Source organism: Pelodiscus sinensis, chromosome 14 (genome assembly GCF_049634645.1).
Source record: "Pelodiscus sinensis isolate JC-2024 chromosome 14, ASM4963464v1, whole genome shotgun sequence".
In the NCBI taxonomy this organism is placed as follows: Eukaryota; Metazoa; Chordata; order Testudines; family Trionychidae; genus Pelodiscus; species Pelodiscus sinensis.
The window spans coordinates 42578152-42605770 of NC_134724.1; the positions used below are offsets into that span (position 1 = coordinate 42578152).

Genomic DNA, 27619 nt, shown 5'->3' on the forward strand with positions numbered 1-27619 from the left:
TTCTTTTATATGCCTAAAGAACCTTTTGGTAAGATTCAACCCCTCTGCCAGCTCAGGTGCATTGGCCAGAGCTTTGGGAAGTGCAGCAGAGATCTTCTTAATATTTTAAGATCCTCTTAATACTTTATTTAAATTTAGTAGGAAACAAGAGTAGTCAGGAAGAAACATAAAATTGCTTTTGAGAGCTTAGTTATGTCTTTTGGGTCCAGTTCTGCCTTCTGTTGCGTTCATACAAATCCAGTGTAGATTAACGGAAGTGGTACCTAAGCATTTGAGGGAAGATTTTTTTTCCCTTGAAACAAGAAATCCTAGCCTAGATCTCAGTGCCAATGGTAAATTGTTTTTAATTATATTTACATATGTTTTTAAGAGGTTTTACCCTCTCCACCTCCTAAATTTTACTCATGAATGCAAGCAAGGGTTTCGGGCTCTTGCTTTGTTTTTCAGCTTCATTTTCCTTTTTGAAAAGGGGCTTATGCAACCGTGAATAGTGATTTATTCCTTTCTCTTCAACAGCAGAGGGAGGTAATGTGGCAGTTATGTGCAGTCAAAATAACAGAAGCTATACAGTATGTTGTGGAGTTTGCCAAACGCATTGATGGCTTTATGGAACTGTGTCAAAATGATCAAATCGTGCTTTTAAAAGCAGGTATGTTGGCAAATTCTGAAGCCTGCTTCTAATGAGCTTTTAACCTAGGGAAATGCTATAGAAGTAAAAGCCAGTTTTGACTTCAGATATTTCCTTGTGTGTCTTTCGGTACAAGCTAACAAGTGTTACAGCTCTTTCGTGAATATATGTGTTCATCTTAGATGTTCTGGATGGAAGTATATATATCTCTGTGTGGAGCTTCCATTAAAAACAGTGAAAATACGGAGTACAAATGGCTTAGTCAAGCACTTAAAATAGATTTCTGATTTGTTTTGATAAATGAATAGCTCTTTTCCACATAAAAGTTCAGACTTTGACATAGGGAAGATCTAGAAATCACATGGTTTATAAATTAATGGAGAAGTTCTTATATGTTTACTGCATAGATCCAAATTAATTCCCTTGACTTTAATGGAATTACACTGGATTTACTCTGATGTAACTAACTTTAGAGATCTTTAAATACTGATGGTAAATCAAACCATTTTCTGTTATAGCTGCAGAAACCCCTATTGTACTGGAGCTATATTGAATGCAGCATATATTACATTTTAAAATCTTTAAAAAAAATATTCAATTTATTCTTTGTAACTGAAATCCTAATTTAAATAATAAAATTCATGTATTGTTTTCATTTAGGATCTTTAGAGGTTGTGTTCATCAGAATGTGCCGTGCCTTTGACTCCCAAAACAACACAGTTTACTTTGATGGCAAGTATGCTAGCCCAGATGTTTTCAAGTCATTAGGTAAGGAAATCTCAAGTACTCTGCATAAAAACATACAGAAGAGAGGCTAGAAACTAAAAGAGGACCATATATATATATTTAAAACAGACTGGAACTTAACCACTGTGTTAGACATATAAAGGAAAAAGTTTAAAGTTAACTAAAAATCTAGATAGTCTTGGATTGCTTATAATGTAAGACGCTATGGGTCCACTTCTGAGACTTGTCTGACTACATTTGGCGGCCAGTTGAGATTAATGGAAATTGAATTCATGTAACAGAATACAGAATTGGGCCTTTGGTGTTCACATCAGCCACCCAGAAACTTGTTTGAAACAGGTCAGTGCTAATTTGAATACACATCCAGTTTACGCACCCAGGTTTGATAATAATATTTGCGACATTCTAACTATACAGAAAAGCAGGTTCCTGGGTGTTATCCTTTCAAGGCTGCTGGTCTTCTTTTTAATTTTCAAGATCATATGTACACAAAGATGAACATAACATTGGTGAGAAATTATTGGAAGAAGATGACTTGAATAATGGATTTTATTTCAATTTCTTAGCAATTTGTCTCTTGACTTTTGTGCATATTTTTGCCTATTTTTATCTGGGTGGTATTGTTAAGTTTGTTCATGGGGTGTAAATTGAGTAGATAACATTGAGTGGTGAAGGATAATATGGCAGTGAAGAACCTGCTGTATCATTTTACAGATATTCTGTGCAAATTGAAACATCCAAAGGTACAAATTATGGACATGAATAGTTGAGAGAGTAATATCATATGTGGGCCGCTAGTTGGACTCCACTGAAATACACTTTCACCCATAACTTTTCATTACCTTTTCTCCATAAGCACCAAAAAGTCTAAATCAGGGTGGTGTATAAGACCTGCAGAAGGAAAACCCTGTTCCAACAAATCTTCAAAAGCCCTTGAAAGCAGGGCTTCCCTCCTGCACGTTGCAGGAAGCATGTGTGATAGCTGTGGTAATCTGAGTTGTATCTGCATTGCATAGAAGGTGGAATGGAAAGGAAGAAGTGATGGGGAGGCTCCTATCCACATTACAATCTTGCAGCACTCTGCTTTTCCCTGTCCTCTCTTCTTTCCTTATGTTCCCTGTGCCGCCTTCTTTGGCTGTCTCCTCCATCCTATTTCATTTGTCTTCTGGTGTAGGTTCCCATGCATGCCATTTCATCATTATTTTCCCACCCCATTTGTGTCCTGTCTTTTTGCATGTGCCTTTTCCTCTTGGATCTCATACAACTAGACCCATTTCAGTATTGGGAGCCACCCTTTCCTAGATCAGGATAGTCCATGTCTGTTAGGTTCCCAACCCATTATGCCCAGGCTTTTCCCCCTACAACTGTCCCATCCCATTTCTCATCCTTATTCCTTCACCTTCTAGTATTCCCCAGAAGCTAGAACCAGATGGAGATCATTTTATTTTTATGAACATATAGCACAGTTACTCTCAATAAACTTTAAAACCACTTCTAAGCATTTTCCTGCATCCTTTCCCAAAAATACCAAAGGCACTTCCTTCATCAACAAAACAAAACCTATTTTAAAATTTTAGGCCAACTTGTTTAGAGATCAAGTCAGCAAAAAAAAAGGTTGATATTTGGAAAATGTAGTGGTAGTTTACTTCTATGAAATAACTTTAGGTTATAAATTATCTGCTTTTTAACAAACTTATTAGAAAAAGATTGGGGAAAGTTGGAGGTATATAAAAGAGGGTTCATTTTGGGGTACTAGCTTCAACTAGCTACAATATAACTACCACGAAACCGTTGTACTTTAATGAGAGGATCCCAGGTCTTGTAGATATTTCACATCCATTAGTCTCCTCCCTCAGAATAATATAACTATCCCATCACCTTGAAGCAGTCTCATCAGAAGTCCTGACTGATACATACCTTCTTTTGGCAGGTTGTGAAGACTTCATTAGTTTTGTGTTTGAATTTGGAAAGAGCTTATGTTCTATGCACCTGACAGAAGATGAGATTGCTTTGTTTTCTGCATTTGTTTTAATGTCTGCAGGTAAGATGAAAAAAATCACTCTACATTTGTTTGACGGCATCTAGTGATTCTTTTATTATGGTGTATGCCTTAAATCTGATAGCCAACTCATAAACATGACTACATTTAGCCACTTTTTTGTATGCCCCATCCCTAACCATTACTATTCTAGATTGTACTTTAACAAATATATTTAAACAGTGGGTGCAAGGGTATCTTGCTAAAATGATTCATCCTAATACATGTCCAAATTTTGTTGCTCTTAGTCCTTGTTGAGTAATACATGTCATTGTGAGCCGTCCCATTGAAATTATGGAGCTTCTAGAGCAGTAAGGTATTACCATGTGAACCAGGGAGTCAGGTGTCCTTTGGTTTGTAGAATGAAATTATCATGCCATTTGTCAGCTCAAGAGTATGTAGTATTGTGTTAAGAACCCCTAAATTGTTTGATTCTGCCATTTTAGCAATGTCAGATGTAGTGCTCCTTGTTTGCCAAGAAGTGCACAGAAATGATTTCTTTTAAATATGTTTATCTTAAAGCTATTTGTTTCAAATTTTTCTGTGTCCAACAAAGGTCCTTTTGTTAGTCATTCATTACATACTCTAGTCATCTCTAGAATGAAGATATTGTTAGCTTAATTTTGTCTATTCTGTAATACAGAGTCTTATTAGCATGTGATAGAAATGTAGCCGTGTTAGTCTGGGGTAGTTGAAGCAAAATGTGACACACAAGCATAATTCAAGCTTCCTGAGATCCTCTAATATTGCCTGTATAAAACTCCATTGCAATGGAAGGGTGCTTGGCAACAGAAAAGATGAATATAGCATTGACTCTTAGAACATTTCTTTTTCAAGTCGTGATGCCAGTGTGCAATACCAGAGCTATTTATTTCCTTTGCATTTAGATCGTTCATGGCTTCAGGAGAAGGTAAAAATTGAAAAACTTCAACAAAAAATCCAGCTAGCCCTTCAGCATGTCCTGCAGAAGAATCACCGAGAAGATGGAATTCTAACAAAGGTGAGCACCAAAAACTGTGCCTTATGCTCTGAACATAAAAGCACACTACACTAGTAACAGCAGCACCACTACTGTTTGAGTAACAGCTCTCATCTGACCTTTGCATCCCTCTTCCTTTCCTGGCTTGCTTGTTCAAAATACACCCTACTTAGTTTCAACCACTTCCTCTCAGAACCTACAAGAGGAACCTAAGGTTGAGATAGAGGGAAGAGAGAATTAGAATGATTAGAGAAATGTAATTTTAAGTTTGAGCTTCATGAAAAGCCATTAAGTGTCTCCTCTCTTTACACTTTCCTTCTCTGTTCCCCCAAGTATCCTGTGAATGTTTCTGCCACTCATTACTATTTCAGACCTACTACAGAAATGGAATTGGGCCCCATAAAATCCCTGATGTTTACTGGTTTCCTCTCTTTGAATCAGTCAAACAAGTACATCTTTAAACTACTAACATTCATCTTCAAGTAAAACAATCAAGATTAAACTAAAATGGTTGAAGGAGCTTTACTCCTATCAGCAACATTAGCAAACAGTGCCTGTTTTGTGTATGACTGTTTTTCTCGTGTGTGTCTGTGTGTTTTTTTCCAGTTAATATGCAAAGTGTCTACTTTAAGAGCACTGTGTGGACGGCATACAGAAAAACTTATGGCATTTAAAGCAATATACCCAGACATTGTGCGACTTCATTTTCCTCCGTTGTACAAGGAATTATTCACTTCAGAATTTGAGCCAGCAATGCAAATTGATGGGTAAATATATCGCCTAAGCACTTCTAGAATGTCCGAAGTACAAACATTTAAAAAAAAGAAAAAAAAAGAAAATCAAGACACTTTATATGGCCCTGCACAGACCTAGGGAGCCAACACACTGCACATCTTTTTGGCAGTTGGGGGTCAGGCAAAGGATGGGAAACAACGAAACAAAGTTGAACTTGCTTTTCTCATGCATATGATTTCCATTATGCCTACAAATATGGATCCTTTTTCTGTCTCAACTTCTCGATCTTTGACCTCTGTTTACACAGAATGAGGGTACTAAACTCAGAAGGTTTCTTTTTTCCTTGTAGTTCACTGCCCACAGACTTTCAACAGAACAATCAATTTGTTGATCACAGCAGAGTCCAGCGACTGGTGTGTACTGCAGAGGTTTCAGCATCAGTTTGCACAACTTGCTCATTGTTTCATGAAGGACAATTTTTTTCATCTACCATTGATTGCCAGTAGGCAGAATGGCACGAAAAGGGTCCATAGCAATAGCAACAATAGCATTATAATATATTACAGGGTAAATGGGCATGAAGACTATATATAGCAAAAGAGATATTGTTTATATATTGTTTTAATTAATATAAAAAGTAGTTACTGGTATAGCTTTTCTTGTTGAATTGATAAGGCACTTTCATTTTGCACCTTTTTCTTTAAATTAAATGCTAGCGTGTTCACTGTCGTGTTGCATGTGCACCAGAAATTCAAGTTTAACTGAAAAAGAATTGGAAGGTACTGATACATTGGGAGGTGTTTATGCTGCTGTTTTCAACATTACTTTTTGAGAGAGGCTGGTCACATCCTGAAATGATGATTTTTAGAGTTTTGAAAAACATGAACATTTTCTAAAATCAAATGAGCTTTTCAGCTGCTTTTTAAAAGGGTGCTTTTATTTTTATACAAAACCCAAAAGTTTCAAAACTGGGTGTTTAAAATCACGTCTAAATGCATATTTAGACTCGGAAATAAAAAGCCCTGATTTTCAAAAGTGCTAAGCAGCCGCAGCCAAGAATTTGCTGAGCATCTGCAGGTTAAACACAGCTACAAGTGCAAAGCACCCTTGAAAATCAGGCCATTAATTGTGGCATATAGATATGCATGTTCAACTGTATGAACCCAGATCTGAAAATGTTGGCCAGAATGTGATATATGTGTATATACATAAATATAAAACAATTTGTGTATGTTATATACACTTTTTACATACTTTTAAATTCCATGTGCTAAACAATGCTGTTAAAAACCCTAGTCCCATTGAAGTCACTGAGAATTTTGTTAGCTTCAAGCTGTTTTCCAAAATCCAGCACAGCACAAGAGAGAAGTTATTTGCTTTTAGAGCACACATGTATGGCTCTGGAAACACCTACATTAATTTGGACAGTAATACTCTGTCTAATGAATGCAAACTGATAAAATAAAGGCACAGTCTTTTGGTAGAAAACAGGCATGTTATATTCTGCATAAAGCCTTGAAATCACGAGTGGACTTATAGGATGAACAGAAGATGATGAACCTGAATTGTGTAATTCTAAAAGTGATTGTGATCCATGCATCATACTAACAAGGGGCTAGATTTTACAGTATTTACTTATGCAAATTATTGTTCCCTTTTCAAGGAGTTTTGCCTGAGTTTGGATGGCAGAATTTTGTCCCAAAGGAGGAGTAAAGTTAAATTTTAAAATAAACTAATTCTGAATGAGAGAGCCATATTAAACAACAAATAAGGCTAAGTTATCTAGTTTGGATGAAAAGGGAGCCCTCCCCATCTTTATTTGTAATGGTAGTTTTAGGATTGCAGCCTGATCTTCTAGCTCAATTGAACCAGAATGTTAATCCAATAATTATTCTTTGGTTTCCTCTGCCCCCAGTCAGCCTCAGTATCTTTCCCATAGTACTATGAGATTTAATGAAACCTGACAGGAGAGTGGATAACGTTTGTTTTATTTGGAAAGCCAGAGAGAAAACATAGTAAAATACCCACTTTAATGAATCATTTTGGACTAAATTTATCCACTGATTAGAAAGTAAGAGAAACAATATTTCCAGATTTGATGTGTTCTGTATTTATTAATGTAATCCCCAAACTTTTAGTCCCCAGTTGTTTACACCCATGTTAGAAGTGTTAGGCAATTATGGCTTGTCTGAAATGACATGTAACAGTCACTGCAAAGCTGGAACCACCTCCTTTGGCAGTAACTGGGGTGTTGAATTGGGACAAGAACAAAATGAAACTTTGCATTTTCCCACAGACAGTTCCTGAAAGTTATTGTTGACATATTGGAGTAGCACCTAAGGCAGGGGTAGGCAATGTGTATGGGGGTTGGTTCACCAGTGTTAGCCCCTGGTGGTTCACTGCCATGATATTTACCTGCACCTCCACAAGTACGGGTGATCGCAGCTCCCATTGGCTGGGAACAGCGATCCATGGCTAACGGGAACTGTGATTCCCCTATACCTGTGGAGGCACAGGTAAATACTACATTGTGGGGGCCTGCCAGAGGTTAACCCTGGCAGACCAGATGTGACCTGTGAGCCAGTATTTGCCCACCCTGACCTAAGGACGATCACCATTTTCTGCTAGATCCAATAAAGGACAGCTGCTGCCCCAAATACCTTATGAGGTGGCTGGCGGCATGCTCCAAAATGAGTGTGAGATCATGTTGTAATTGTTTTTAATTAATGGAGAGTGCCTATCTCCTAGAACTGGAAGGGATCCCATCAAATCCAGTCCCCTGCCTTCACAGCAAGACCAAGTACCATCCCTGGCAAATTTTTGCCCCAAATGGCCTCTGTAAGGATTGAACTCACAAGCCTGGGTTTAGCAGGCTAATGCTCAAACCACTAAGCTATCCCTCCTCCCTATCTGTTTTACACTACCCATAAAGCCCTTGCTCCTTTTCCTATGATCACTTTTTTTTTTCTTTTTAGTGTAGGAGAGAGATTGAAATAACAGGCTGTGTGACTAACCTGTATGGTAAAATATATAAAATACCTAAATAACTTCCTGGATAAATGTGCTTGATTCTTTTTTTCCTTTAAAACCAAAATGGCAGTAATAGTATATTTACCAGGATGAACTGGAGTCTCTGCACTTTAACAGTTCAGTGATAGTCATTTTGACACATTGTTTTAAAGGTACACTGCGAACATGAGTTTAGTAGAATATGGTTTGCCTTTCAAATTCATTCATATAGAGTACCTGTCCCAAAGTAATGTCTGTTTCATTAAAATTCATAAGGCTTAATACTTCTCTGTTCATTTAAAGTAATTAGGTCTCTTTGAGCAAAGTAGAAACTGTGTATGGAAAACAGTGAAATTGTGCATTTGACCGTATTTTGTATATAGGCAAACTAACTAGTAATACACATGAATGTTCTTTCACTAGCATTTCATTTGTAGTCATTGTACAGGTTGCAGCTTTATAAACCGGGACACTCTTCTGCTCTGGCAACATCCAAGGTCTGGCACAACCACAGAGGTTCCAGGATCAGAAAGTTGTGGCTTGCTGCAAGGGGGAGTGCAGCGGGGAGGCACACAGGACCCTTGTGTATGGCCCAGCTAGACTGCCCGAGGGGCTAGGAGTTGGGAAGCTGCCGGGGGAGGGAAGCCCAGCACACAGGCTCATTTGGGCTGGGGCAGGGAGAAGGCCAGGAGCTGGGAAGCCCAGCTTGCCGCTCAGCTGGGCTGGGGGGAGTGGGAGTTGGCGTGGGCGTGCAGCTCAGCTAGGCTGCAAGGAAAGCTGAGAATTGGTGTGCAGCTCTGCTGGGCTGCAGAGGAGCAAACGCCAGGAAGTCTGGGGGGGCCGCAGGGTAGGGGGTGGGGCCAGCAGAAGTGAGGTAAGAAACAACCTCCCTAGTCTAGCAAAATCCCTCATCTGGGACCAGTCAGGTGCCGGGGGTCCCGGACCAGAGATCTCATGTAGCTGTTGCAAGTAATTATTGGGGGGGGACCCCTCAAGACAGATGTTATTTTCAAATTGGCCATGACTCCTTAAATTGATGGGGACTAATGCTCTCTCACATACATTGTGTCTACTGAGAAGTAACTAGGCGAGATGTAGCTACAGTGATCCCTGCTTTATAATTTGAACATGTCTCACTTAGGCTATAATTGTTGCATTTAACTAGTGACCCCCATCTGGGGTCTGTATGGAGCCGCTACACTCCAATGATTTCATTGTGCCTCAGATGGTGCAGTCTGCTTCTCTAGTATCCCTGCTCCGTTGACAGAACTGGGGCCACGCTTCACCTTCTTTATGCCTACTTCAGAATGAGGTGCCCATGGAGGCTTAGGGAGAAATCCTTGTACTATCCTGAATGCAAAGACTGGAGTTATAAGTGGACATTGTCAAAGAGCATGGAGGAGTATCACAGTATTGTTTCAAAGCAGGCTTTTTACTAACAAAAGATTTCTGAATGTGACCAGCCTCAGGTGCTAGCCCATCAAAGATCAACTAAACTTAATTCCAGTGTCGGCTAAGGGATATCTATCTAAGACTTGACCTTTTCCAGAGAGTGAAAGACAAACCCTGTTTTTGACAGGAATTAAGATAACCGTGTTAAATATTTTGGGCTGTTTTCTCAGTCATTACCTTTTTTTTTCCCCCCCTCCTCTTTCTGGTAAATAGTACCTGTTCTGTGAGTGCAAACAGATTGGATATTTCACATGTAGCTAGAACTCATTGGGAACACAAAATTGCAGGAGCAATTACATTTGCATCCAAAGCCAAGTACAGGCCTAGCTGAAAGCCGTCTGACTTGTCTGATTTTCAAAAATGTTGCACACCTCTCATCTCTCCCTTGCTTTAGTGGGAGCTGCGAAGTGTTCATTATAAAATCAGACCATCAGTGTACACCTGACATCACTGTGCTTTCCTAATCACCATTAGTAGTTCAGATGGAAGAAAACAAATTTTGAGGATAATAGGGCGGTAGATGTACTTGCAGACCTACTGCAACCAAAGAGCCTTTTTGGTGATGGGATGTTGAGTGATTCTAAATATAGCCAGTCACAATGAATCTACAGTATAGGGACAGGGCACTGACAGATGATGTATGTCTGTTAAGAACATCCGAGAGCAGGGTCTAGAACCAGAAGTTCAACAGTATACCAAGTTGAAATACACATTCATGCTCTGTGAATGAATGTCAGATGTATGAAATTTTCAGTCTTCCCAACTCACTACCACAAAAATTAAATCTGTGAAATGACAGAGAATAGCTGAAGATATTGGAATAATTATTCCTCTTAAACTAGCTGTTCCTTATTATTTGTAAAGAAATTGTCTTGGGTTGTTGGCATATAAAGCACAGAAACATTCTCAAGCTTTCTTATAGAAGAGGTACTAAAGTACAGTGTCAGTTGGGCCACCCTGGTGTACATTGTGACTGGTGCTGTTCACCTTTCTAATACCTATGGAATGAAGTGATGTGAGATGCTGTTTTTAAGTTTGGATTTTCTTTATAAAATGTATGTATCATAGTATGGATACCAAGGTCTGAGTGTATGCGTGTGTGTGCACATATGCACGCATGCACATACGTATGTATGCATGAATGTGTGTGTGTCTGTGTGTGTGTCTGCTTCTAGGCTGTTAAGTGTCAGTGAAATAAAAATGTATTCAAAATACTTAACTCAAAAATAGAAGGTGGAAAAAATTATTCTATACAAAGCCTTGTCTGGACCACTTTAGAGATACTTCTATTTTTTTAACCCTTCTATAAATATTTGATGGCACTTGAAATATTCCTGCAATAAAATGTGATTTGTGTAAAGATTAAAAAAAGATTTTGTAATGTGAAACAATGAAAGAAAGTAATGTAATTTTTCTAAAAAACAAAAACAAAAAACAAATGAACGAACTTTGTATTACTTTGTTGATGGAATTTGTCTATTGTCTTTGAAAAACTTTTTATTTCATTGAATGTGCCATAGTAGAAATGTGGGGGTTTTGTTTTATTTCCTCTTCTTTTTTAAAAGAGTTTTTAATGAAAAGAATATAGCTATTTGTGTTACGACATTCCAAAATGCGAGACATAGCAGAATCATGATTACAATAATTTAGTAAGCTTTGATCATTGTTGCTTTTTTGCACATGTTCTTCATTCCTCTATAGTGCAATATGTACATAGAGCACTTGCGGGTGTAACCTTATCCCTCAGGGAAAAATACATATTTGTACAGGATTTTTTTTTTTTACTTTCTTTTCCTAAGGAATGTCGATTGAATCACTTGTTTGTTGTTGAGGGGCAGCCAGATAATAATCCTAAAGCCACTGTCATACAAATTGTTTAATCATTTTGTGCCCTTTTTTATTTAAAAAGAGAAATAAAATTTATTTTCTGACAGTTCTTTGTGCTGATTGGTGACGAAAAGGGTAAACAAATACGCACCTTATGATTGACTTAACTGTGAATGACAATCCATCTTGTTATCAACAATAGAAGCCCTATTATTCAAAGTTGGGTTTAAGAGTCAGAAACTAATGTGCTCAGGGATCAACTAAAACTCTTTGACAGGGTGGCCAGTACTACTGGGACAATTTGCTTTTTGAAAAAAAAAAAATCAACATCCCTCCAAGGCATGAGTGAACTGTATAGAACTCTTATGTGTCTAAACGCCCCATGTGTGCCTCGTTTGAGTTTCTAGCCCGTTGCTCATCAATATTATTTAATGAAAAAAGAAATAAGGAAGGAATAGAACTTTAAAAATCATGCCGAATTTTGTAAGTATTCTCGGAAAACAAATCATTACTCAGATTTCATTTCAGGACCACTGTTCACCATTATTTAATCATAGGAGTGTTTGTTAAGATAAACTTTGATGTTTTGTAACAGAAAATGAACCTTCAGTGCTTACATTATAATTCTTAAAGAGAACAAGTCAGCTTTTCAGATGCACTATGAGTAGATATGCTATGATTATTCTGTCTTTACATTGAGTCACATAGCACAGAACACCATTAAACCCAGAAGACTACCAGGAAAACAAGGTATTAGACCTTCCTTGCAACTGCTCTATGTGCTTCACTGTAAACCAAAATTAGGTAAAGAAGCCCTATACCACCTAATAGCAGGAAACACAAAAGGTTAATCTCTCAGTGCCAAAGCTCTATGGATTTAGTGTAAGATTTTTTCAAAGGTGTCTATATTGAGTCCTGGAAGCTCTCCAGAACTGGTCAAGTTGTTGCTTTGCTATCTTTTGTACCTAAAATAAAAATAAGCAGAAGATTAAGGTAAGCAATTACAAATACAATGGGCAAGATTTTGAGACTCTTTAATCAGGGCAAGAAAAGTGATTTCTCAATATCGTACCTATGAGATTTCAATTATTCTTTTAAAAAGCATAGTTTCTCCAGTTTCTTGGGGATATTCATTTTATCTTTGCCCATATAACACAAATCCCAATTTTACATTTATGTAAAGAAATAAATCTCACGAAACCTGTCTTAATCAACCATTCTGCAAGCTTATGTAGTTGATTTTCCAATGTACACAGGTTTCAAGACAGGAAATTGCCTTATAAAGGTTCGTCTCTTTCTCAGCTCTCGTTCTGTTTTGTTTTTATTATAAGGAATCCCTAATGCTGATCCTAACCATAAAAAGACTAAGGTAGTGTTCAAAAGATAGTTATTGAAATAGATGACATCCTTACTGTTCATATTTGCAAATTATTCACAATGTTCTATTCAATATGTACAGTTTACATGATAAAATGTATGTCTGTATTTGAATACTCCAGTCATTGGTGCATGTATTTTCTTGGGCCCCCGATAGAGTAAACAATGGATTTTTTTTTTTTGATCCATTAGAAATTTTGAGCAGTCGGGGCAAAAATAGTTTGTTAGACTGATGATGAAAAAGTTTGAATTTTTTGGCAAATCAATAAGTTTTTTTAAAATTGTTTTGTTTTCAAGTATTTCTAAAGGTTTGTATATTTCAGAATAAAATTAAAACATTTCAAAACAGTCATTTTCAATGGGGACGATTTTTTTCAAAAAGTCAAAACATTTGGATTTTTTAAACTATTTTTCCAAAGCAAATCATGCACTCAAATCAACATGAGTTCACAAAACAAGTCTGCATGCTTCTCAAAAAATGTTTGCATGGATATACTAATGATTGGCTTAGACAGTTCCTATCCTTCAGAGTCAGGGACATTTAACTGATGTTGAAACTAGATTACCACTAAAACTGGTCATATAGTCTGTAATGAATCATTTATTCTACAGTTTGTCTCTGTGTTTGAGTCTCCCACAGACAAATAATGTATTTTATGATAATTAGTTACAGGAAAAATTACTATATAGTATTCTGAAATAATTATTAAGGAGTTTTATTAAATATTTGACATTTTAGCTGTGCTGGCTGGTTTTGATTGTGACACACAAAACACACAGTATATTTATTTTCCCTAACTGGAGAAGTGCTCCTCTTAGAATTGCATTTTTGTGATGAATTAATATTTATTACTTTAAAATTCACCTCTTATGAACATGTATATTAGTGTGATCTTTGCTTGAAATTCCTGCCACTTAAGTCATTTGGTGGAATGTTCAGGAAAAGCAAACATACAAGGAAGCCAAATGCAGTAGGAAAAATATTAATTTTAAAATTTGAAATAATCAGTTATAGAAAAATGGTTACAGTATTCACTCAGCTCCCATTACTATGTACCATAGCAACCCAATATAATGCTGTTAAGACTCCACTATCTTAATGGGGGGGAGGGAATATGTAACATTTAACAAAAGGATACTTGCTAATAATATCTATTCCATTCTTTGACCTTTATTCAGGTATTTAAAGGAACTTTAACACCATAATAAAAGCAGTATTCTACCCTTAATTTCTTATGTGGAACTGCCAGTGACAGAAATGTGGAGGTTTTGCCTTTATTAGAGAGAGAATATAGCAGTTACTTTCTACAGCAATAAATAGATTTTATCCAAATATGAAATAAAACACTAAATGTTTAGCCCCTTTACATTATGAAAATAAAAATGTATGAAAATTATGACTATGCAGGCAATCAATATATGCTCTTTACGTTTATGTTTTGCTGCCACAATATTCACTAGGGTATCTTTCCTCACAATCTCATTACCTTTTGAAGCTGCACTTCACAAGAAATTTGTTTAGCTTGGCATAATATGTATGACATCACACTTTATTTTTAGGCAACATCTGCATATTTTCCATGCAACATCTGCATATTTTCCATGTTTATTTCTGCTTAGTATACTGATTTCCCTCCCTGCAACTATCCTAATGTAGAAGCATAAATTTTACAATCACTTGCAATCTCTTTAATTATATGATACCTAAATGCAGAGAATTCATAAGCAATACAGTGAATTTTGTTTCACAAAATGCATATGTACTGTAAATATCTTTCTAAAATCCAATTTTTCCTTTTTTTGTATATAATTTTGAAACAATTTATAGAACAGTGGTAAAAAAATTTTACTATTAGGACATTAGCTGGCTGCTTCTTTATATGTAACTGTATTGTCTGCCTGCTCCTTTTATGGAGACGTGTTTTTGTATTGGATGTTTGGGCCAATGGGAGGCTTCAAGCTACAGTGTATTTTCCCAATTTAAATATATTTAACATATGACAAACCCCAGACAAGGCTTTTTAAAATGTATAAAGAACTGCAGTGTTAGGAGGTTTATCTGCAAACTGATTTCAATGTTGTCCATTTTTATGGCACCTTTAACAATATTCTTGTTTCCAAAGTTCAAAAAAGGTTAAAAATACTCTAGCCATAATTGAATGTCAAGCAATAAAAACAAATGACTTTTTGTGCATAGATTTAAAAAGAAATACAAATTTTAGACATCTGCATGTAAATGCAATCTCTTGTTTACTGCTTTCTTAAACTTGAGCAACTGATTCCTTATTTTACTACTAATTTAAGGACTTGTAATGGCCTGTAAACATTTTCTCTTGCTCTGTTCTTTCAACTTTATCTTCGTCTCTGCTTTTGAGTCATAATATTTAATGTTGTTCTGCTCACTTCTATACAGTTAACTTTTTTGCTTTCATCCTGTATAGATAAAGTTATGCTATAAACAGCCTACACAGTGCAAATATTTATCTGTTTATCAAATACCACATTATGCTGTATAATATCTGTTTTACTATATAATCTATTTTAGACATAGCTGTTTAGAACTAGAGTGTGCTATTTTTGTGTTTTTTCTGACGTGTGGTGCTAGATAAGTTACTTTTGTGAACAAAAAACAAACCCCTTTTATTCCTAGACAATGCCACCTTTGGGTCTTGTTAATTTCATTGAGTAATAAAATCTACATATGCCCAACAAGTACCTGTATCAGAGTACTCGATTTGGGACATTTTTTTCTCCTTAAGTGCATAGTGTCATTATATAATTTATTCTGTAGTATATTTAATGAGGAGAAAATTACTTCAACAGTATAGATATTTGATATCAAATATTTTTTTCTATGTTCATATTATGATAAATGTGTTAACTCCAGTTCATTATCGATTGGGTTGCTAAAACGTTTCACTGCATATCACATCATATGAGAAATATGTAGCCAGTTCCCCAGTATACTACCTACTTCAACCCTTAAACTAGACAATATTGTAATTTGGCAAGTTGGGGAATCTCTTTTACATGTGAGATTTATAGACCTACACCTACTAAGTTCTGGGTGCCTTCTACTCCCTAAATCTAACAAGGTTTGAGGGCACTGATAATTCCAGAAGCCACGTGATCATGCCCTGATGCGTAATTCCAGTTATTGTCAATGGGAATGTTCTGTGAATCTATCATGAAACATTGATGTCCAAATTCTGACCTCATGTATGCATATGTGATTCTCATTAAAACCACAAGTGCAAGTTCAAAGATGGATTTTGACACACAAATGTAATGCAGACATGGAGTTTGCAGATTTCAATCACAGAACTTGATATTTTCTTAATTTTTATACATACCTTATCTAGAAATCATACCTTTTCTTTGAGTTACTCTTCACTTCAACTCTCTCCTCCCACAAATATTATCATTTAAATTCTTACAAAATGATGGATATCAAATATCTGAGGTAATTAACCTTTTTAAATATTTATTAGAATTTTTTCTGTAATGTTACTGAATTTATAAGATCTTTAGCAAAGATTTTTGAGCAATTTATTAAAGATAATGTTTCTGTTTACTGCACTTTTTGATAACAGAAGGTAGTGAATTTTAAAGTCATGATTCTTGGCTTCCATGCACTGCTTTTGTACCCTCAATGCAAGGATTTTTTTTTTTTTTTACAGTAACATAGTATTGTCCTGAAAATAAATACAAACTTTATTGCACCATGGGGTATATTTTCATAAGTAGAAAATTTAATTGCAAACATTATCAGGACAATTTAATTTTAAAACCTCTACAGTGTTATTTAAATGCAAGCCATGATGATTTTATTTCTAAATCCTTTGTTGACTTATAACACCCTTTGATACTTTCAAATAGCAATGATGGATCTCTTAAATTTTTATCTACAAACATGTACATCATAAACTTTATACTAGGAAAATGTTCTCCCAGATCGTTTAGGTTTCATTGTATTATAAATTATGCAAACCCTCTGGTTATATTTTCTTCTGTAACTAAATGTTTAAAGTAGAGAGACCAGAGTAAGTGCTGATTACAAATATGTGTTGGTTTGATGATTAAGCACATAAACTTCACAAACCTCATTGAGTAATATACTCAATTTTCTGTAAATACATGCAAGTTTAAATGAAATTATACTGTACATGAAAATATGTGCTGTCTGTTGTGTACAGTATGTGTAAATTCCTTTTCTAGCCACAATAAAAGTGTAAGCCATCAAGAGAAATGTTAAAAAGGTATTGTACTAAAACTTTGCTAATGATCTTTACCCATGATCACCTAACTTTTCTCTTTCTTGGATCTTCTTTTAAAATCACTCTTACAATAGTCTGCTTATATTCAACAGTTTATTTTACTCTGAGTCCTGAAAAAAGTATTTTGATTCATTTTGTAAATACAACTGTAAAAATAAGAGATTTAATGTTGTCTTTTAAATACTCCAATTTTCATTCTAATATGAATGTTGTTATATTGTACTTAGAAACTTGTACCTTTAATATTACATTACCTTTATTAAGTGCATTGAACACATCGATTTTAGATGTGCTTTATGTACTGTTATCCTGTAATAAAAGTTCAGCTTCTAATGGAAACGCATGTCTTACTCTTTTTGATATTAGGATTTTGTTCATTTTCTGCATTGTGTTGTGTGTTAAAATTTATTCCTTGGTGTCTGTACAGAGAGTTACAAAGTTGTTCAAGCTCTAGATGTGTCATGGTGGATTTTGTTGAATAAGTAAAACTCTATAAAGTTTGTCAGTATTGAACCCTTTGACACACATATGCATATTAAATAATCTGGGTGCACATGTCCTTACCCCACAAAATTGTTTGGTACATGCAGACTCAAGAGTAACAACATCAAGAAGTGGCTTGTGCCCACGAAAGCTCATGATACCATCTACATGTTTTGTTACTTTAAGATGCTGCAAGACTATTAATTGTTTTTTAAGTTTTTTCCAGTTACAGACTAACTCTACTACCCCTCTGAAACATCAAGAATGTTAGCAGTGTGAGAGTGTACATATGTGATGATTGGAATCCAAGTGTCTGCTGTCCTTAGAACCACACTAGCATGTAGTCATGGATAGTCTGTCCATGTTCAATTAGGGATGTTAAATATCGGTTAATTGAATAATCAAGTAACCTCATGACATTTTATTGGTTAGTCCCTGAGGGTGGGCTGGCCGCAACTGTATCAGAGGTAGCAGCGCGCAGAGCCAAGCGAGAGCTGGTCCGCAAGGGGAACCAGTTTAAAAACCACCACCCCTCACAGACCGACTGCATGTTGCCCTGTGCTGCTGCTTCTGAGAAGGTGGTAGCAGTCCCTGTCTGGAGGGAGGGGGCGCAGGATCTGAGCTCCCAGACACAGCGTGAGCCAAGTCTGAGCCAGGCTGCCTGCCTTCCCAGATCTTAATACACTTTAAATGCAGAGCTGCAGCAGGGATAGGTCCTGAACCTGTCTCAAGCCAGGACTGAGCCAGGCTTCTGGCCAGCCTGCTAAAAAATTTACTGGCAGGGAGAGAGGGAGAGGGAAATGCATGTAGTCAATAGTATTAACCTATACACTTTTTCTTATCAGGTAATCGACTATACTGTTACAGCTCTAGTTCAAATATGTGGATATGGCATTGTGAAGAAGCCAGCACTTCTGCCTATGCACCATATTTATATACGTAAAATAATGTAACATTATTTAAGAACTGAACAGTTGGGAATACCTTGATTACTGTTTCCTCTACAAGTTTAACTTAGCCCCTTGTGCATATCCATTATGATACCGTCTTTAATTACATTATCACATACTTAATTTTCCTCAGAAGCCTCCATTCAACATAGAGGATGGACACTATTCATTATTTAGTTTTCTCCTTGTTTAATGTGTGGCCCATGCCTTTTTTTACTGCACACTATCCATACTAAAGTGCTGCCTCTTTGATGTACCCGTCTCGTCTCCCCTTCCCCCCCCCCCACGCCTCTATCAGATAAGCATTTGCTTATCAGATAGTCGACTAGTCCTTAACATCTTTAATCCATACTATGCTCTGAAGACAATTTTTAATATCCTTATTTTATTTTTATAGGCTTTTCTATACAATCTGAGTACTTCAAAATGTGTGCGTGCATTTATTTCACAACACTGCTATGAGGTGAGAGGCTATTATCCTCATTTTACACTTATAGAACCACAGCACAAGAGATTAAAAAAAACATCTACAGGTTTAATCTCTCAAAACCAGAACTCTCTGGTCCAGCAACAGCTGAGGTCCATCACAAATGTTCCATGATCAGAGAGCCCTGGTGGCCAGGAGTTTGGCAGCAGGAACACTAGGGCTGGACAGCAGGGCCATTTTTCCAGCAACTATATCTGACAGTGGAGCGAGGCTGGTATCTGGCAGCTCTACTTGGTTGGCAGTAGGGGGTTGGTACCCTGGCCGGGCCACTGGCACCAGCAGCCTAGTCAGAGCTAGGAGCTTTACTACATAACTCCAATTCACCCACAGAGCAATGCCATTCTGCGCATTGAATGGGCACGAGTCCAATGGGGAAAATAGTACGTGATCCTGGAATCATAGACTGTGCTAATGAACTCTCACTGAGGTTCCTGAACTCTACTAAAATAGATGGAAGCTAGGAGCATAAACACGTGTGAAGATCTGGGCCAAGGGTTGCAAACCGTTAAAAGGGGAAGTAGCTGGCCATCTTTCCTTCCACTAGGCCCAAGACTGAAATAACAGGCTGGTTCAAGTTGAAAGTGCTGTGTCTTTACAGAACTTTGTATGGAAAGCTTTGACTAGTGAGGTATTTGTTCTAGCCACTGCGATTAGTGCGATTCATGAGAATCCAGCTCAATCAAAATTCATGTTCTAATGAAATCACTACAGAAAGGAACTGATGTAAATCAGGGCTTTTGAAATTAAAAAAAAATATTATGGAAGATTTGGACAGGATTGAAATTGTAAAAGGATTTCTGATTTCTACCTTAGAGAATAAATGGGTCAGTCCCAAAATTTCTGTTGGCCACCTTCATGCTCCATTCTACTCTGTAGTCCTTCCTCTCACAGGATCCCTTATTCCATTATTATTTTTATTACTATATTTAATCTTTATTATGGTAGTGCATAGGACCAACCAAGAATGGTGGGCCAGTCCACTAAGCACTGGACAGATAGTAAACAGTCCTTGCCCTGAAGAGTTTACCATCTATATAGAAAAGACATAGGAAAGGCAGGGCAAGAGATAACATACCTGCAGAATGAACAATGTGATAGCAAATACGTTCCATTGTGTTACTAGATTTGCCCAATACTCTGGGGTATGCTCATTTATCAAGGTTACTCTTATGGGACTGGGGAAAGGTTAACCATTCTATCAGTGTGCTGTTTTTGCTTACTTGTGCTCTCATATAGAGCTGAATTCTCCCTGCTGCCAATTCCCCCTCCCAATGGAGCTCTCCTGCAGGAGCTCTCCTGTAGGTTCCTCACGATGGGGTTCTTACCACCTTAGCAATACCACAGACACTCACACCCACTAATCAGAGCACGTTGGAGAGGACTGGGTACTCAGAACTCACAAGCTGACCCCCCTCATATGTCCCTGGACTCGGCTGGCTGGGTTTCACAGCAATGCCACCCTGCACCCTCATGTGCCTTTGGACTCCATGGGCTGGATTAAACAGCACTTTAAGCTGCCATCCTCATAAGCCCCCAGGTTCAGCACCCTCTATCCCCACTTTCACGCTACAGTCATTCACTGGTAAACCACACGATGAGCAAACCCCACAGTATTTTGGGCACTACAGGGATCTTTAGCTTGGGTAAAGAAGCGTTGTTGCAAAGCAAATGGGGAAGCCAAACAACACCTCTTAAGGAAGAGTGAGCAAAAGAGAAAGAGAGAGAAGCAACCAGCTTAACAATGAAAGTTATTTATTTCTGAATAGCGAATTGATATCAAAGTTACAATAATAAATCTGTATTGAAACAGATTACAAATGTTAGCTAACCATATAACAGTTTACATAGGGCAGGGTCAGGAGGCTATGTTGAGATAGTTGATGGGAGGGAGAGAGAGAGAGACCTCACCACTCCACGGAGCTTGTACTGATCGGGGTTCCCAGATGATGATGGTAGCCAGGGGTCCAGAGGGCAGGAGACAAGCAGAACAGAGCCCCCAGCACGATCAGACAGAAGATGAAGAAGTCTCAATAGAACTGATGCAGTTTAAGTCCAGGTATCAGAACAGTTTTTCTTGCGGCAAGGATAGGAGTTTTTATAGAGATAGTTCAAAGAGAAAGAGGAGAGACCATAGAGACTGATCACCCCTGGTTATGGGTGATGTTCCTTGAATGAGCTCACAATGCAAGTAGGCAGTTTCAGTATTTTAGATGTCAATAGGATCTTTACTAGGTCTGATAATGACTAATTTGGGTGTGAGCAGGCCTAGGTTCATTAGCATCTGGAGCAGGGATTTCCTATCAGGCACTGCTTCTCTGCTTTCAGTGTCCCATAGTTCACTGCAGTTCCTGCCTTGGAAGAGCTGCTCTCCATTCTATATGCTAATGAGATGTCCCTCTGTTCCATCTTTAATGCAAATGAGGCAGGGGCGTTTCCTTAATTGTATCACCCCTGTCTGAAGCAGTTTAGGTGTGTCTTCCCCAGCCTTTTCATTGCTTTGTCTGATTCCAGCAAAGGCTGGGGGGGGAGGGGGAGAGAAGATGGTTTTCCATGAATGTCACTCCATGGCTTCCAAAAGCACAGGGCTGGTAGGTAACAATTGTTTCATGTTTGTGTAGATTTAGTTAGGCAGAGATAAGCTGGATAGTAAGGTGAGAGGGGACACTGAATAAGAGGCAGAAGGGAAGATAAGAGAGGCAGATACAGTTAGGGTTGCCAGATGGTTTAACCAAAAATACCGAACACCCCACTTCCTCAAAAAAAAGGGGGGGGGGAATTCTGTTAAGGAAAAAAAAAAGGACCCCAGCAGTTCTTAAGCAAAAACATAAATAAATAAAATAAAACAGCATAACCCTTTTAAGTGCGTGCAGAGTCAGAATTGGGATAGGAAGAAGAGAGGTTGAGCACTAAGACCCAGGGAAGGCATTACTTCCCCTTGCTCAGGTTTTCAGGCTTTTTGCAGGTGGCCCTCTTGGTTTCTTGGTCAAGCCAGAAGGGCCCTTCTCTGCGGAACCAGGTGGTCCAGGGGGACTGGGCCCAGTTGCTGAGTGTGTTGCAGGGTTGCCAGGTGTCTGGTATTTTTGCCTCTTGGCAGGGAGGAAAACCAGAAAATACTGGACATTTTAAGTGTCCATTATTTTCTAAATTTTTTTTACCTGACAGGAGGCGAAAATACCAGACTGTCCGGATCAATACCAGACTGTCCGGATCAATACCAGACTGTCCGGATCAATACCAGACACCTGGCAACCATAGATACAGTTGAAGAAAGTGTGCGGTAACGGGAGACTTGGAGAAGAGAGTCAGAGCAGAGCACAGACTAGCCCATTACAACCAGAGTAAGCCCACATCAGCCTCCATGCCAGGGATGCCAAATTGTAGTTGATTAACCAATAAGCAAAGGGTTAATGCCACAGACTATGCGCATTTCCCTCTCCCCCCTGCTAGTCAATGTCTTAGCAGCCTGGCTCACATGGGTCCAGGGCCTACCCCTGCTGCATTGAAGGAGTATTGGAAGTGGGTGTGCAGGCAGCCCAGCCCCCACCCCCCATCACCCCGCCACTGCCTCTTGCCCAGAGCCAGCACCCCATGGCAACAGGCCGCCACTTGCCAAGGGAACTGGCTCCCCTTGCGGATCGGCTCCCGCCTGGCACCCCCCGCGCTGTCTCTGCCGCCCAGGCCCCACCCCCCCGGCCTAGACTAGCCCACCAACCGCTGCGAACTCCTGAGGTAACGCCTGGTCCAGGCTCCTCGTGCCTCCGCTCGCTGGTCACGCGCCCGCTCGGACACCCGGCTGCCCGGGGCTGCTCGCTCCGGCGGGGGGCGGGGCCGAGATTCGGCCGTTGGCACCTGCCTGTGCTGAGCTGCGGCAGCACGAGCCCGGGGGCGGGACTTGGGAACAGAGGCCGTGCCACGTGGGGGGAGGGGAGAAGGTTCGCGAACGTGGCTATTTCCCGGGGGGGGGGGGGGAGGCGGAAGCGGAGACGCAGCGCGAGGCCCGCGGCCAGTCCCAGAGTCCCCGGCGGGCAACGCGCCTTCGATATAAGCACCCGGCCGGGCTGGGCCACGCTGCCGCTAAGCGCCCCGCACCTTCCCGGGCGCGAATTCCCGGCCGCCCGAAGGAAGGGAGAGGGGGGCGGCGCGGCTCGCTTTGCCCGCCCCAAACATGGCGGCTCCGGCAGCTGCCCGTTGGCTACTCCAGCTCACGTGGGGCCGCGCTGCGCGGTTCTGATTGGCTCGCGCCCTGAGGGCGGTGCCGTCGGGCAGGGAGGGAGCGGCGGGGCACGTGCCGTTGCCCGGAGGGGCGGCCGAGATGGAGGCTGAGGAGAGGCGGCTCACCTGGTGAGTACGGGTAGCGCTGCCCCGGGCTGGCGGGGCCCCGGCCCTGCTGAGGCGGGGTCCCCCTGCCCGGCGGGGGGGGGCACAACTGTGCCTGCTGCGGCGCGCGCGGGATCTCCCCGCCCCTCGCTGCTGAGCTCGTTGAACGCACGTGCAGGCGCCCCCTGGCGCGTGGGCGGGGCCGGGGGGAGCGCGCGCTGCAGCCGGGCGCCCTGGCAGGGCTGCTGTGCCCGGCGCTTGCCGTGCAAAGGGGCTGTCAGTGGGAAAGCACCAGGGCGAGCAACCGGCCCGCACCCCGCCTGCCCCCCCCATGTGGCGGGGGGGGGGGGGAGAGAAGTCTCGTGTGGACGCTGAGTTTGTTAAATCGCCGTTCATTGGCTGGTCGAGTTTCCATCCACTCGAGCGGGGAGTCCCCAGCTGGCTGAGCTCTGCGCTGCCCCTGGCAACCGCTGCTGAGACATTTCAAGGAGCAACGCCGCCCAGCTGATCCCCAGGTGCAGCTTTGGTACCCTCTCTCCTGCCCCCCCCCCTTTGCTGCCTCTCTCGGATAGAGGCAGCAAGAGTGGAGGAAGCAACTAGTCCACTGACTCTCCAATAAATATGTGGGTGGGGCAGCGTGTCCCGATTTTATTTGGCCGAGGAACCCTTCTCAGAATTTCAAGGAACCCCTAGGCTTGTCACGCAAAAAAAAGGGGGGGGAGAGGGACCCACCAGTTCATGAAAATCCCCACAAATGCATGAAAATCACACTCCTTCCCCAAGACCCCCACCCCCGTTTGTTGAGGCATGATCTGCTCTGTTCCCCTCCTCTCCATCACTTGCTGTCCCCAGCCCTTATACGCTCTCTCTAGGTTGAGACAGGAGGTGCGGGGTGGGAATGAGGGATTTGGGTGTGGGAAGGGATGAGAAGTACAAGCTCTGGGAGGGAATTTGGATGCAGGAGAAGGGGATGTTGGCTTGAAGAGGGGGCTCCAGGCTCGGGAGTGTTGGGCTCAGGTGGAAGGTTGGGGTGCAGAGCAAGCCATAGGCCTGTGGATGTTGAGGGTGCAGGAGTTTGGGCTGGATATGTGAGGGACTCAGGGCAAGAAGGTTGTGAGTATGATGGGCTCAGGACACAGATTTGGGGTCAGGTGGTGCAGGAGTGTTATGATGCTGCGGTGAGATGGGGGTTTGGCCCCCTTTGGGGGCTTGTTGGCCAGGCTTCATTTTTAAATAAAATATTATGTCAAACTCAAAGTTTTAGCATTGTCTCTATTTATGAGAGGGGTGAGGAACCTGTTTTGAGTCAAGGGTCACTGACCCACAGAAAAGTCTGTTGGGGCCACACAAGTGAGATTCAAAAAAAACCCCAACAACCCTCCAAAGACCCCTAAGCCTCACTAATGTGGTCCCAAATGTACTGGTGGGAGTTCTCATGTATGAAATCAGGACTTCTTGCGCAAGAAATATGATGCTTCTACTCAGGAATAAGCCCTTTTGTGCAACTGTTCTTGCGCAAGAGGGCAGTGTAGACAGGCAACATGAATTTCTTGCACAAGAAGCCCTATGGCTAAAATGGCCATCTGCATTTTCTCGGGCAAGAGAGCATCCACACTGCCATAGATGTTCTTGTGCAAAAGCACAGCTCGCACATGGCAGTGTGGACGTGTTCTTGCACAAGAACTCTTGCGCAAGATGTTCTTGCGCAAGAAACCGCCAGTGTAGACACAGCCTAAGAGTTTCCTCGCATGAGCAAAATGAATTTTGTGTTGTGCACCAGAACTGAGTTCATGTGGCTTGTTTGGATGTGCCACTGTAGCACCCAAGTTATTAATAACTATTTTTAAACCTTTACCTTTTCCCTCTGCTGCCATGTCTCCTCCCTTTGCTCCATCAGCTCCCCTGATGCCTGCTGCCCCCCCAACCCCTCACCCTCCTCTGACTCCTGCCCTTCTCACAGCCCTCGGCCCTCCTGCAACCTGCCCCCCCTCCACCAGCCCTTCTCTTCTCCCTGTGCCCACTCCCCCAGTAGCCCCACTCTGATCATGTGAGCTACCTCTCCTCATCCCCTCTCCTAACACCTCCCTCTACAAACCTGCCCTGCCTCTCTCCTCTGGTGCTGGTCCCTCCCCTGCAGGTTTCTGCCGTTCTGCTTCACCCCCAGAATTCCGTGGCACTTGCACCTTCTCTTACTCCTGGACCCTCCTGTTGCCTCCCTCTTCCCTTTCTGCCCCCTTTGCCCTCTTTTTACCTGATGCCCACCCCCTCACCACCATCTGCCCCCGTTTCCCTCATGCCTCTGTGCCCTCACACATGACTTGCTCCATCCCGGCCTCCCTCATGCCCACCCCTTCTTTCAAGCCTTGTCCCAGCACCTCCCCGTCCCCTCTCTAGCCCCCAATGCCTTTACCCTCTCCTCTCCCAGCATCACCCTGTCCCCCTCCCACTGATACATCCCCTCCTGCCTTTTTCCTCATTGTCTGCACTTGGCCCCCTGGCATTTGTCTCTCCTCTACCCTGTCCCTTTGGTGCCTTCCCCTCCTTTGCCCCTCCGCACAAGCCCCTTCCTCTCCCAGCCCTTCCCCTTCTCCTACCTTCTGCCTTCCACTTTGTGGGGCTGGAGTCTGCACTCCGTCCCCAGACTCCGAACCCGCAACTCAGCCATACAGCGCAACGCAGGGCCCAGCAGTTTTAAAGTCCCAGGCCATGACATTACGGCATGCCTGGGCATCTCCCCGCCTACCGGTTTGAGCACACTGCGCAGGGCGGCAGCAGCCAGCAAGGGGAAGCTCAGTGAAGGTTGCGCACGGCGGGGATGGGCACAGGAACAGGGGAGAGATGCTCTGGGACCGGGGTGGGAGGACACATGGCGGGGGCCGTGGCCCGCTCCAGTTCCAAATATTGGTGGAGCATGGGCACCACGAGCCCATACAACTCGCTACCCATGCCTCTGCTGGCTAGCTGGCTCTTTGTCTTTCAGAGGGGGCGGGGGAGTGCCAGCTCCTCGCGGAACCCCTAGTTTTGCTTCGCGGAACCCCAGGGTTCCCTGGAGCACCAATTGGTGTATGGCATAGTTTCCTAGTCCTTAACGTCCTTACTGCATATTTGAGTTTTTGTTTGTTCAAAAACTCTTCCTAACTGGTAAGAGCTAGAACCACCAAATACAGTATACAGCTTCCTCTTCTGGTAATTCAAAGCAGCATAAAGGTTTGGTTGTGCCAGGAAAATGGGCTTTACCTCAAATGGGATTGCTTCTCAAAGCCATACTGAAAAGAGACAAAATTACCAGGCTGGCTGGGGGTGCTTTCCTCTTTCTCCCCCACCATTTGGGACTGCCTCAGCTCTGAACTTCCCACCCCCTGGTGCTCTTTGGGGGTGGGGCTAAAACATCCTCCCACCCCTGGATTCTATGGGGTCATGACTGGCTGTTCCCCTTCATCAGGGATTGAAGGGACAGTGCACAGTTTGTTGCATTTTTCTCTCTGGTTAGGGAGAGCAGGAGGAGATGAGGTATGCACTTTTTGCTCACTCCCTGACAGGGACAGGATGGGCAAGAGCAAGCAGCCCTAGTATAACTCTTGTGGGGATGCCGAGCCATGGAAGGTCAGCATTGTCCAACAGTATTACCAACACTTCCTCTGTTTACTGGGCTCATAGGCTATATCTACACTGCACAGTTATTTGAAATAAGGCATTCTGGAATAGTTATTCCAAAATAGCTTATTTCAAAATAGCTTGTCTACACTGCAGGAAAGCCTGAGGCTTCTCTAATGTAGATGTGCTAGCTCAATTTAGAGCCCCAGCAGAAATAACTTAGAATGGCCCTGGTGAAGGGCTATTTCGAAATAGCAGAAGTGGAGCATCTACATATGCCTTACTTTGGAATAGGTGTTATTCTTTGTAGAATGAGGTTTACAGAAGTCGGAATAGGTCGTCCATTATTTTGAAATTATATTAATAATTTCAAATTATATTAATAATAACGGCTGTTATTCCAAAATAACTTTGCTGTGCAGATACACCCTCAGAAAATTAACTTGTAGTATTATATAATGTTGTGTAATACATTAACTTGTAGTAATATATAATGTTGTGTAATGTTGTGTAATTTTTTTTTTTTTTAAACCAGGGACACTTCACCAATAAATGGTAGTGAAGTGTTTTTCTCACGGAACATTTATGAAAAATATTCCTTGGCTCCAACCCTCTTTGACCTGTGGATTTTGTCAAACAAGTATGTATTCTCTTTAAGCTGTTGTGAATATTCTCCGTGTTGCCTGTCAAAACATACTTTTTTCTCTTATTTAACTTGA

The 27619-nt window shown here is 41.2% G+C and overlaps 2 protein-coding genes across 6 annotated transcripts in view; both read left to right on the forward strand.

The window, feature by feature from the left end:
* The window catches only part of RORA (RAR related orphan receptor A), a 552151-nt gene extending 535951 nt beyond the window's left edge, over window positions 1–16200 (forward strand). For both annotated transcript variants that reach the window (XM_075897683.1, XM_075897682.1), the window contains exons 7-12: window positions 517–649; window positions 1289–1396; window positions 3306–3416; window positions 4301–4413; window positions 4999–5159; window positions 5477–16200. In XM_075897683.1, the coding sequence (XP_075753798.1) occupies window positions 517–649; window positions 1289–1396; window positions 3306–3416; window positions 4301–4413; window positions 4999–5159; window positions 5477–5633 (783 nt within the window). In that variant the 3' untranslated portion in view covers window positions 5634–16200. The remainder of the gene's footprint in view (window positions 1–516; window positions 650–1288; window positions 1397–3305; window positions 3417–4300; window positions 4414–4998; window positions 5160–5476) is intronic.
* A 6871-nt stretch (window positions 16201–23071) lies between these two features.
* The window catches only part of ICE2 (interactor of little elongation complex ELL subunit 2), a 53642-nt gene continuing 49094 nt past the window's right edge, over window positions 23072–27619 (forward strand). For 3 of the 4 annotated variants that reach the window (XR_012895851.1, XM_075897685.1, XM_075897686.1), the window contains exons 1-2: window positions 23072–23330; window positions 27436–27540. Coding sequence is in view for 3 of the 4 variants with exons in the window: in XM_075897685.1 (XP_075753800.1) it covers window positions 23302–23330; window positions 27436–27540 (134 nt within the window). In the remaining variant the exon portion in view is untranslated. The remainder of the gene's footprint in view (window positions 23331–27435; window positions 27541–27619) is intronic. The other variant, XM_075897684.1, reaches the window with a different exon arrangement.